The 13106-nt window shown below is 42.0% G+C and overlaps 1 protein-coding gene across 1 annotated transcript in view; it reads left to right on the forward strand.

The window, feature by feature from the left end:
* Window positions 1-13106, forward strand: part of mfsd4aa (major facilitator superfamily domain containing 4Aa) — a 41412-nt gene that overhangs the window by 11859 nt on the left and 16447 nt on the right. The window contains exon 6 of the mRNA XM_037679075.1: window positions 573-746. Within this exon, the coding sequence (XP_037535003.1) occupies window positions 573-746 (174 nt within the window). The remainder of the gene's footprint in view (window positions 1-572; window positions 747-13106) is intronic.

Raw genomic sequence — 13106 nt, forward strand, 5'->3', positions numbered from 1 at the left:
TCTTTAACAATGACCTTTTGTGTCTTGCCCTCCTTGTGCAAGGTGTCAGTGCTCGTCTTTTGGACAAATGTCCAGTCAGCAGTCTTCCCCATGATTGTGTAGCTACAGAACTAGACTGAGACCATTTAAAGGCCTTTGCAAGTGTTTTGAGTAATTAGCAGGTGTCTTCAATATTGAACCTTTTCACAATTTTCTGAGATACTGAATTTGGGGTTTTCATTAGTTGTCAGGTATAATCATCAACATTAAAATAAATAAACATTTGAAATATATTAGTCTGTGTGTAATGAATGAATATAATATACAAGTTTCACTTTTTGAATGGCATTATTTAAATAAATCAACTTTTTCATGATATTCTAATTTTATGACCAGCACCTGTTATACAAAAGCCAATTAGTAAAAGTTAACGATCTAAGGAAGGAAGCCAGCAGTCAGAAATGAGTCACCATTAATCTAGATGCAAATTCCTGCAGCAAAGTCTCCTAAATCCAAAGCACTGGTACTCAGGTTAAATCTGAACGTCATGGAAAATTCTCCAGATCATATTGTATTGGTTTATTGTCCCGCAGGGCTCCTATGCTGGCTTCGTCTACACCTACGCTGTGTCTCCTCCTCTACTGATGGGTTATAAGATGGCTGGTTGTCTGGACAGCATATTTTGGGCCTCTATCACAGCAGGAAGATTGTGTTCCATCTACCTCACCTACAGATTTCAAGCACCTGTGCTGCTCACCATTAGTCTGGTATGAACACACACATTGAACCTCTCACACTGGCTGATGACCCTGCTTTGGTGCAAAATCTGGCCGAACATGGATGGCCTTTGCAGGGGTCTTGGTGAGGTTTACAGGTGCCAATTAAGAACACAGTAGTGTCCCAGTTATGTGTTACAGCATATGATAAGTCTACAATGGTTTTAAAGATGAACAAAACATCTGTAGTGGGGTCATAGTGGTTTGGTCTGTAAAAACAGTGTTAGTTGGCTTTAGCCAGCAGTGTGGCTTGGTTGTCATGAATATAAAGCAGGACTGGGACACTGGCCTCAGGTGCAGGTAACAACCATGATTCTGATCAAATGCAGCCTAACTCAGGTGGGATGGTTGTGGCATGATACTGAGCATGAATCTACATCCTGATGCAGTCTGAGGGATTTAGAAGAACATCTCTGGAATGTAGAAAAATGTTCAGTGAGGACCAAGAGAACAGCAGCACTGTGATCGCTCAGAGATTTCCAATTAGCTTTGAAAGTGAACCCTTCAGAATTTTCTGTATTTCTGTATAAATCCGACCTGAACATTATCAGATTTTCACCAGATATTTTTGCTTCATGAGCATCAACAACTTTTTCAGAGCTCCTCAGAAATCTCCTTTGTTCATGCCATGATCCATGTCCACAAACGTTGTGAAGATCAGACTGTGATAGATCCTGTTCTTTAAATCAAACTGGGTGTCCACTCACACCTGATCATCACCACTGACTGAAAACACCTGACTCTAATTTCACCTTCAAATTAACTGATAATCTTAGAGGTTCACGTACTTTAACCACTCACAGATACATTATGTAATATTGGATCATGTTCCTCAATAAATAAATGACCAAGTATAATATTTTTTCTCATTTGTTTAACTGGGTTCTCTTTATCTACTTTTAGGACTTGTGTGAAAATCTGACGATGTTTTAGGTCATATTTATGCAGAAATATAGAAAACTATAAAAATTTCAAACTTTCAAACACTACTGTATGGAGCTATATTAGTCTAAAATATTCACAAACACGTACAACAAGATTTGTATGTGTACAACATAATTCACAACTGTGTATGGCACAGTGAATAAATGCGTACCTCAACAGTTACAAATGTGTAGTTTCTCAAATCTGCACTATTCAAACTGCACAAGAAGTAATACACTACACATACAAATCAGCAAATGTGCGTGCACAAATCACTGCACACGGATCAGGTTGCATGTGCTTACGACTATTGAGACTTTCTTACAGCACCAGATTCACAAATTAGATGATGCGTTCAAGGCTGTTGAAAAGCTGGGATATCTGAGTATTACCAGACTTACGGGGCTGTTTTTGACTTGGCCCAGTAGCTCATAACAACTACATAAAGACATGCACTTAAATTAACGTTACTGGATTATAAAATGTTAACTTAATAGACTTTACTGCTCAAATAAACTAACTTAAATGAGTAGGTTCTTCTTTTTCTGGAAAAATACTAACTCCCTAAAAACTGATGAGAGCAGCAGCGCCTACTTGTGGCGGTGTTTAGCCTAGACAGAGTGCACGCGATGGCGGGGCGTCCACTATGTGGTCCATCTTCGGAAGTATATGTGATCTTAATGTGCACCTAGAAAGAATAAAGTTAACAGTTGATGTTGGTGGGAATGAACATGTTAATGCCATTTATTATCTTAGATAATACAAAAGAATCGAGTCATAGCATCAAGCTAGTTCGACTCTTAAGGTTAGATTAGCTCATCTAGTTATCCCATGCATGTCAACTACTAATCTGTTTATTTACCGAACATTTAGTAGTCTTTACTTCCACATTCTGAATATTCATTTGTTTTGCAGATGCTCCCATGTTTTTAATTTGACATATTTTACTTTTGCAAGTTTTTTAAATCAAGCTAAACGTAAAGGGGTAGTCAAATGTAAACCAGTAAATGTCAGATTTTACAAAGCAAAATTAAATCTAAATCAGAGTCAGAGATTCTTTATTGTCATTTCCACCTCATGTGGTACATGTAGTGGAGCGAAATTATGTACACAGGGTCCCAGTTACATCCAACAATAAAATGTAAAAGAAAAACAATGATAACATCTAAGATATGAACTAAGAAAAACATAAACTAAAATATACACTAAGCACTCATAACATAAAAACATTACATGGAACAGCAGCGCGAACATGAGCATGAGTCTGTGTGAGCAGATGAGCACGCATGAACACATCAACATGAAACTGATTAGCAGCAACATGAAACTGATCAGCAGCAACATCATGTGTTTTTTTCCACAGTGAATATTCTGGTTAGAAATTTAGAGATTCATGAGTCTAACAGCCTCAGGGTAGAAGCTGTTCCTCAGTCTAGTGGTTCTACACTTAATGCTCGTCAACCTCCTTCCTTAGGGGAACAGGGCAAAAAGTGTGTGTGCTGGGTGAGTGTGGTCTTTCATGATGCAGGTGGCCCTCTTCCTGCATCTGGAGGTGTAGATGTCTGTGATGGTGGGGAGACTGACTCCAACATCTTCTGTGCAGCCTTCACCACTCTCTGCAAAGCTTTTCTTTCTGCAGCTGTGCAGCCTCCATGCCACACATTGATGCTCGAGCACAGGATGCTCTCCACTGCACACCTGTAGAAGGAGGTGAGGACTGAGCTTCCAGACCAGCTCGTCTCAGTCGTCTGAGGAAGTAGAGTCTCTGATGAGCTTTCTTGATCAGGCTGGTGGTGTTGTTGCTCCAGCTGAGTTGTCATTCAGGTGCACACCCAAGTACTTGTAGCTGGAGACCACTTCCACCGCAGATCCTCTTATGTTCAGGGGGATGTAGGTGCGTTTGTTCCTTCTGAAGTCCACAATCATCTCCTTTGTCTTCTTCGTATTGATGTGAAGGTTATTCTCTTTGCTCCAGCTCTCCAGGTGTTCCACCTCCTACCTGTAGCTGGACTCATCATTGTTTGTTCCCACCACCACTGTATCATCTGCAAACTTTACAATATGACTGCCTGGATGGGTAGCTTCACAATCATACATGAGCAGAGTAAACAGGAGGGGGCTCAACACACATCCCTGAGGAGAGCCAGTGCTGAGGGTTATGGTGGAGGAGGAGAAGTTGTGGATCCTCACTGACTGTGGTATGTTTGTTAAGAAGTCTAGGTCCTAGTTGCAAATGGAGGGGCTTAGTCCTAGTGTGAATAGTTTGTCCATCAGGGTGTGGAGGATCATGGTGTTGAAGGCGGATGTGAAGTCCACAAAGAGCATACGGACGTAGGAGTCCTTCTGCTCCAGGTGGTTGAGCTTAGTGTGGACCACAGAGGAGATGGCATACTCTGTTGATCGGTTCTCATGGTATGCATACTGATGAGGGTCCTCGTTGATGTTGATGGTTGTTTTGATGTGAGTCATGACCAGTTTTTCGAAGCATTTAGCGACTATCGGGGTGAGGGCCACTGGCCGATAGTCATTCAGACCAGTCATTGTAGAGCTTTTTGGGACTGGGATGATGGTGGCAGTCTTCAGGCAGGTATGAACTGTCTCCAGGGTAAGTGAGGAGTTAAAGATGTCTGCCAGCACCTCACAGAGCTGATCGGCACATTCTTTCAACACTTTTCTGGGGAAGTTGTCTGGGCCAGTTGCCTTGTGCAGATTAATCCTCCTGAAGGTACTCCTTACTTCAGCTGAGGTCACGCTGAGATGCTCTTCATCCGGTGGTGAGGTGAGTCTGGTGCTGGGTGGTCTGTTCGGGTCTTCGAAGCGTGCATAGAACTTGTTGAGGACATCAGGCAGAGATGGGTCTTTGGGGCAGTGTTCGCTCCTTCCTTTATAATCTGTTATGCACTTAATACCCCTCCACATACTCTGAGGGTCTTGTGAGAAGAATTGACCCTCGATCCTCCGTGCAAATGTGACCTTAGCCTTCTTAATACCAGCAACCAGCTCTTTCCTTGTCCTACGCAGCTCCTGTGAGTTTCCAGACCTGAAGGCAGTGTTCCTGGCTGCCAGCAGGGTGCGCACCTCTGCATTCAGCCAAGGTTTTCTGTTCGGGTAACTTTTAACATATTTGATGGTAGAGACGGTGTCAGTACATGTACTAATGTACCCCAGAACTGAGGATGTGTATTGGTCCAGATCAGGTGATCCTCCATTTTCAGCAGCTTTTTTGAAAACCTGCCAGTCTGTTCATTCAAAACAATTGTGCATGAGGACGAAGAAAAACACAGAGGTACAGGAAACACAGAAAACAGACAGACTCGTCTCACATCAATCATCTTTACCCATTTCTTTTTCAGGTCGCGGGCGTCACCATGTCCAGCCATCACTGTGCTAGAGGTGGGGTACACCCTGGACAGGTCTCCAGTCCATCACAGGGACACATAGAGACAACCGACCCTACACTTTCTCACTCTCACCTAGGGACAATTTAGAGTTTTTAATCAGACTAACATGCATGTTTTTGGTCTGTGGGAGGAAACCAGAGTACCCGGAGAGAATATGCATGGAGAAAACATGCATGGAGAAAACATGCACGGAGAAAACATGCAAACTCCAACCAGAAAGGCCTCTGGCTGAGATTTGAACCGGGGCAACCTGCTCACTGAGAGGCAGTAGCAGCTATACCAACTGCACCACCGTGCTGCCCTGCTTGAAACCAGAACTAATGAAATAAAAATAAAACAAACAATATCCAATGTATCTTTGATGTACACTTAGACCCTGTTTACATGAAAATGATTTCTGGTGAAAATGGAAGAGTTTTGTTGTGTTTGTATTGTTCATTTACACGAAAATAGCAAATGTTTTCTCTGACAATGGCACAATTTGAGAACGGGTTCCAGAGCGCAATGGTTCAAAAACATCCCGGTCTCTGTTGTCATGTAAACAGAAAAAGAGCTCTTTTCTGTCAGGGAATCCCTGGCTCATGTGCAGCATGACACAAAACATAATGGCTTCCTACAATCCACAGAAGAAGAAACTATTGACAATGGCGGATGCCAGAGTACAGTTTGTGCTTCCGACTTTTATAAAGCTATAAATCTAATTTCCCGGGACTGCTTTCATTTGGACATCACTTGGGCGGTTTTCTCGTGAGAGAAATGTTATAACTTTTTTTTTTTTTTACGCATGCGCACTTAGAGTTTCAAGTTTCAAGGAACATAGCGCCAACTAGTAGTGTGGCAGGGGAATTACACCTTTTCCATGTCTACCGTTGCTGTGTAAACAGAGATTGTAATTAGAACATTTTCATGTAAATGCGTTAATAGAAATGGGGAAAAAAATTGTGTTTTTATTGGGTCGTTGTCATGTAAACAGGGCCTTACACAGAAATAACAGAATTAATCCAGAACTGTTCCTTAATATTTAACACAGCCAGTTACAAAATTATATTAGTTTGACCAAACAAACATTCAACCACTGACATGATAAACAGCTGAATACGAAAAACCTGAATCTGTCCTAACATTGAACAAACTAACATTGTAGATATTTACTGAAAGTCCCCACCTATAGTTCACATCCCTCACTGTGTTTGACTTACACAAGTCCAAAACTGGTTTCAACAGACTTCAGACAAATACACGTCTTTCTCAGGGGCAGACCTGTAGTGGTGTGGCAAACATAACTGTCCGTTAAAGGTGGATGAAGTGTGCATGTGTTTGAGACCTGAAACCACTTCCAGCTGAAGGTCCTGACAGGGCATTTCCCAGCCAACCCAGAACTTCATAAGCAGGTGTAGACTGTCTGAAGATGCTGGAACAAACACAATTTTAAAAATGTATCTAAAAATACAGCATGTCAAGCTCACATCTAGCTTTAATATGCACATATGTAACTTTTATTTTAAAGTTGCTTGATAATTGTTTTTGGTAGCATTACATCGTGAGGGTGAGAACCCAGAGAATATGGACTGAAGGAAGAACGGAAGTGAAACTCTAGATTAATTAAAGGGATTTATTTACAGTGAAATCAAGGACTATGTACAGTGCAAGTATCAGGGAAATCTGGGTATGGAGGAGAATGATTAATCTCTAAGAGGAGGAGAGATAGTGATTATTTGGTTCCTGGTACCTTACAGTAGAGAAAGTCAGTTGAGGCATTGAGGAGACAAATGATTTCCAGCAAGTATGGTCCAGGGTTGCAAGATGAAGCGGAGACTAGAGAAGGCAGGCAGCTAGTGGCTGGACGGCAAAGGAGTAGCTGATGGTGAGTCAGCAGGAAATCCTCAGATAGGTACCAGTGTAGAGAGCTCAGGGGACCTGAGCTTGGAGTCAGAGCAGTCCAGGGGCACAGACTCAGGAGGCAAGTCTATGAAAAGGATGAAGAGAGCACAGATAAAGGTAAGTATTTCTTGATAATATTCTCACTAGAAGACTGGAGGCACAAGTACTGGTTGGTAGGTAATGCTCTAACAGGGAATGGAGCTCTTCTGTAGACTCCTATACCTCTGGAGCCAACCAGTGGGATGACCTCCAGCTGCTGCTCATTGGTACCACCCTGGAATTCAGGAACCTGCAAGAAGCTAAAATCCCTACACATTAGTCATGAATATATTAAATAGTTTCATTCATTTCCTGAAAAAAGTATCAAGAACTACAAAATGCACACAAATAAATCAATACGTATGATTTCTTTATCTGTATTTACACAATTCAACTCTTGTGAAAATGAATACTAGCTGAAATATTAAAAATAATTTAAAATCCATCTCCTAAGCAATTAAGAAAGTGAGATGGAGGAAGAATTCACCACTTGCTCTTGCTGAGAGCAGACGCCTTTCCCCTCCTCTCCCTCCTCCGCTTTGCTGCTCTGTCCTGTCCGTGAAACTGCTTCTGAGCCTCTCTGTACATATCTTCCGAACTGTAAATTTTGTGGATCTGGTCAGTTGGTCTCAACGCAATGGACAAAATTTTTGAGACAAGCTTCAGATGAGCTGAACTGCCCAGATGACACGTATGCAGCTGGATATGTCTCTGGATGAACTGGAATGTGATGTGTGTATCTTTGTCAATCGAGGACGCTGAAATTGCATATAATAGGATTTATGATAACAGTTTTCCTGTTTTTGGAATTGTCTGGTTCCTGGTTTATCAACATAAAATGAAGACGGCCGTAGCTAATCTGACCTGGTCAGGCTGCCGCCTATGTGAAGGTTTGATCCGTGTCTTGTGCACCCACACTTTATTGTTTAGCAGACTGGATCACAAATTGGATGTGATTTGTGAGAATCGCAGGCCATATGCGGCCCCTAGGACCCACTGGCAAGATGGATCAAATCTCGGGAAATATTCTCAGACATGGATCAGTGGTGTGTCCACTTAATTTGGACCTTTTGGAATCTATGCGAGACCAGCAAAGACTCGAGGTAGATAAATTTCAGTAAAGTTCTGCCTTTCTCCAAAACAAATGTTCATCTGAATTTGGCTCCCTCTGTTGGCCTTGCAGACCACCTTATCTCATTTTGCCTGGAGGCTCTGTAGTCTGACGCTCTACCCCCTCCTTCAAGGAAGTCCATCCAACCTGAGGGAACCAGCTGAATAATCATTTTGTCATCATTTCAGGACTATTGGACTCTCTCTGCCATTGTCCTTGGCCATTCCCCGACACCTTTCGAGGATTTTTACGGATCTCCCGGGGGGAACTACTGACTATTCTATCGTTATCAGAACTCTTACAGTGCCTCAAGGAGTGTCCTCGAATATTCTCACCACTCTTGTCCCCCCCCGCGGAATGTTTTATGTCACCGTGTGCTTGTCTGTGCGGGGCGTATTTGTCATTATCAGGGTCTTTCTTCTCAGCCAAGAAGAAAGAGTTTGATAGGAATCTTTTTGCCTCCAGTTTCGTACATGTGTTCATTTTCACTATTTTCTCTGTCTAAACAGGTCTCACTTGTAAATGAGTCTCCGAGGCTCAATGTGATTTATCTGTTTAAATAAAGGTTGAATGAAAAAAAAAAAGGGTGACACATTCTCCACTCCACTCCACTACATTTTGATTGTTTATTTTTCACTTGTTAAAGCAGGGCACTTAGCTGGTCCATTTACCGACCAACAACAACTTAAATTAATATATTCACCCTTTTATAATCTTTTTTTTTTTTTTTGTATATGTGCACATATTCAGAGTTTAACTATTTTAATAAATAGTTTACTTTAGATTTTGGTTAAAAGAAGCATTTTAGTGTGATCAGATTATCATGACTGTATTAGCGGCGACCCCCAAAGGAAGCAGACTGAGAAGGAACGACAGAGTCAAGATGTAAAAGGTAAGTGAACTTTATTTACAGGTGCAGTACCAGGTATTTACAGGGCTGGAAGAGAGGAGAGGTCCTGGGTTTTTTGGGAGATCCGGTGTGAAGGTGAGTATTGGTGGAGAGAGGAGCAAGTTGGCCCAAGCTGGTTTGTTTGATGGCTGCGGTTTGATGAGATACCGTTGATCTGCAGGAGAGTCACTGTGGAGAGATGAGGTCCTAGGGAGAACTTGAAGGAGCAGGATGTGGAAGGCCCTGGAGAGATCACCGATGGTGAAGACCAGCTGTAATGAATAAGGTTAGTTGGCTGAACATGAGTGTTACCATTAGGTAATTGCTGTCCCAGCACTGGAAATGTCTGGAAGGAGTTTATATACAACCCCAGATCAGATCTTCTCAGGCAGCAGCAGGTGTAATGAGTTGAAGGTGATTAGCTGTGGAAAGAGAGTGAGTGACAGAAAAACCCAGGAATCCCACACAGATAAGTAATCAACTGTTAACTTTATTCTTTCTAGATGCACATTAAGATCACATTTACTTCAGAAGATGGATTGCGTTGTGGATGCCCGGCCATCGTGTGCACTCTTTCCCATGATGGAGGCTAAAGCACCACCACAAGTAGGCGCTGCTGCTCATCAGTTTTCAGGGAGTTTTTATTTTCCAGTAAAAGAAGAACCTACTCATTTAAATGGAGTCAGCCTCTCCACCATCACAGACATCTACACCTCCAGATGCAGGAAGAGGGCCACCTGCATCATGAAGGACCACACTCACCCAGCACACTCACTTTTTGCCCCACTCCCCTGAGGCAGGAGGTTGAGGAGCATTAAGTGTAGAACCACTAGACTGAGGAACATCTTCTACCCTGAAGCTGTTAGACTCATGAATCCCTTATCAGAAAAATCACTTTAATGCCAATTGATTGTTGATATGTACTGCTGATTATCCATGCTGCTGATCTCATGCTGCTGATTTATTTCATGCTGCTGTGTTCGTTTGTATCCATCTGCTCACACAGACTCATGTTCGTGCTGCTGTTGTTTGGCATAATGTTTTTGCACTATTAGTGCTTAGCGTATTCTTAGTTTAGCGTATTTCTTAGTTCATATCTTAGATCTTATCACTGTTTTTCTTTACAAATTATACTTTTGTTGGATGTAACTAGGACCCTGTGTACACAATTTTGTTCCACCACATGTACCACATGAGACGCAAATGACAATAAAGAAAACCTTAACATTAAATTAGTTGATTTCAGCTGTAGTCACTCGATTATCGCGGGTGCTATGTTCCAGACACCACCGCAATAGGTGAAAAACTGACAAATAGGAACGTTGTATTTATTTTAGTATTTATATATATTTTAAGGCTTTGGGAACCCTTCCCATACTCTTACGATGTTTTAAACTCTTTAACCTATGTAATTTTAGCAGCATACTAATATGTACTGTACAATACTGAAAAATTTTATATGGGTACTCTCCAGCTCTGCAGACCAGCAACTCGGTTCCGGTTCTGCAGACCTACGCTAAAGTGACAAAGCCCACCGCCCAGGTTGATGTGTGCATGGATAATTGAGCTTCAGGAAGCTTCAGGATTATTTGCAATTTTCCTGTCAGTTCTGTGAGATTAATAGATTTTTGACTTTACGTTGCAAAACTTTCCCCGGCAGAAAGCAGCGGCTGGAAGCACTGTTGGCTTCTGGGCCGTGTAGTTCTTTTGACCTGCGTTACAGTATAGGCTTATTGAAAAAAAAAAACCTAGAAAATGGTGGCACCTTTCCGAAGTTTTTTTTCCATTAATCTTTTATCCCATATGTCCCAATAGTGTGAGTAAGATTAAAGTTGACAATCGTGGGTTGTGTACAATCTTACTTTGAAAAACCATGAAAGAGCGAGTCCGTGAAAGTCGAAACGCGAAGTAGCGAGGGATTACTGTACTGTACCTTCTACAAAGTTAACAATTTTAGAATCGTTAATTTAAGTGCACGTCTTTAATATAGTTGTTATGAGCTACTGGGCCAAGTGAAAAATACAGTATTTCCAATAGCCTTGTAAGTCTGGTAATTCTCAGATATCCGAGCTTTTCTATGAACTTGAACACAGTATTACATGTAATTCTCAGATATCCCAGCTTTTCAACAGCATTGAATGCGTCATCATTTGTGGAACTGGTGCAATAAGAAAGTGTCAATAGTCGTAAACACAGGCAAGCTGATCCATGTGCAGCGATTTGTGCACGCACATTTGCTGATTTGTATGCGTAGTGTGTTACTACTTGTGCAGTTTGAATAGTGCAAATTTGAGAAACTACACATTTGTGACTGTTGAGGTATGCATTTACACATTGTGACATACACATTTGTGAATTATGTTGTACGCATACAAATCTTGTTGTATGTGTTTGTGAATATTTTAGACTAATTTAGTTCCACAGTTTTACTCCAGAATTCACCGTTTACAGCATTGATTCCTCACATGACTGTGTTCCAGCATGTGGACAGATGAATTGAAGATCAATTGTTGGAAAGGTAGCAGAGGTGGCATACATAACATTACAAGGAAGGAAAGTACTGGAACAGATGTAAAAGTTCTTCTAGAAGGTTCTGTTAGCTTTGGATGGGACTACCTTCATTTGGGAAAGATGTCAACACCCCCCACCCCTATTGTTACTGTATAATTCATCACACACTGGTTGTGGAAAGTGTAGGCGATGGGTGCCTGAGGGAGGATTTTTAATGTTCACGCACTAATTGACTTCACACTGAAGCCAGAGATGATATGTGTAAAAGTTTTTAGTGCAGATCAGACCAAATATTTGAAATGGGTGGGACAGTCAATACTGAGTTTATGTGAACAGAGTAAAGTCGGGTTCTGTTGTGTTCTGTTCATACCTGCAAGAAGACATGGACAGTTTGAAGGACAAGTGTGAATCCACATCTGGAAGCTTTCCAGGCTGTGTTTGTTTTCATTCAGTAGTATAAATGTTTCAGTGAATGAGATCCGTCCTCGGCCTGAACAGTTCCTGTTGGCAGTTTCTGCTTGGTCTTTGCAAACAGAAATGATGTATTGGTTTGATGAAAAAATGAGCTGTGATTCAAACACGTGTTAACAATATGACTGAAAAAGGTCAAAGAGGAAAAAATATTTTAAACACATGAAGAATGAAACCTTTTTTCTTGAAGAAATGCATAACACCCGCTGCCACTCGTGCCACAGTTTTAGGCTGATTTATACTCGGCAAGACGTTGAGAACTCTGTCCTCACAGTAGCAGGATGGAAATTATGTCATCTGGATCTTACAGACTTTGAAAGAACTTGTTCTGTGAACAAGCTGCAGGCAGAACATTTTACTCTGAGAGGTATGCACCAACTTGGTGTGACTGATCAGAACTTTGTGGCTGTGTTTATGTAGAAAAGCAGCTGAAGAGCAGTGTCATTTCACATCAAGTGCTCCACTGAGAGGCAGCTGTCCCATAAAAACTTCTAGGGAGTCAAAGAACTTGAGGAACGAAAAAGCACAGTGTTTGTGCTTAGAAGACTGTGGCACGAGAGAGGACTGTGGGAGAACAGTACGAGGACTGATAGAGGACTCTGAAAGGACTGTTGGAGGACAGATAGAGGACTGAAGGACAATGAGAGGACTGTGGGAAGACAGTGAAAGGACTGTGGGAGGACTGTGGGAAGACACAGATGACTGTGGGGGGACAGACAAAGAGATTACTGTGGGAGGACAGAGACTGTGGGGGGACAGACAAAGAGATTACTGTGGGAGGACAGAGAGAGGACAATTGGGATGACGGAGAGAGGACTGTGGGAGGACAGAGATGACTGTGGGAGGACAGACAAAGAGATTACTGTGGGGGGACAGAGAGAGGATAAGTGGGATGACAGAGAGAGGACTGTGGGAGGACAGAGAGAGGATTGTGAGAGGACAGAGAGAGGACTGTGAGAGGACTATGGTTGGACAAAGAAAGAACTGTGGGAGGTCAGTGAGAGGATTGTTGGAGGACAGAGACAGGACTGTGAGAGGACAGAGACATGGCTGTGGGAGGACAGTGGGAGAACTGTGGGAGGACAGTGAGAATAATGTGGTAGTACAGAGCTAAAACTGTCAGA

The sequence above is a fragment of the Nematolebias whitei genome, chromosome 7 (assembly GCF_014905685.2).
Source record: "Nematolebias whitei isolate Nwh7 chromosome 7, NemWhi1, whole genome shotgun sequence".
Lineage (NCBI taxonomy): Eukaryota > Metazoa > Chordata > Actinopteri > Cyprinodontiformes > Rivulidae > Nematolebias > Nematolebias whitei.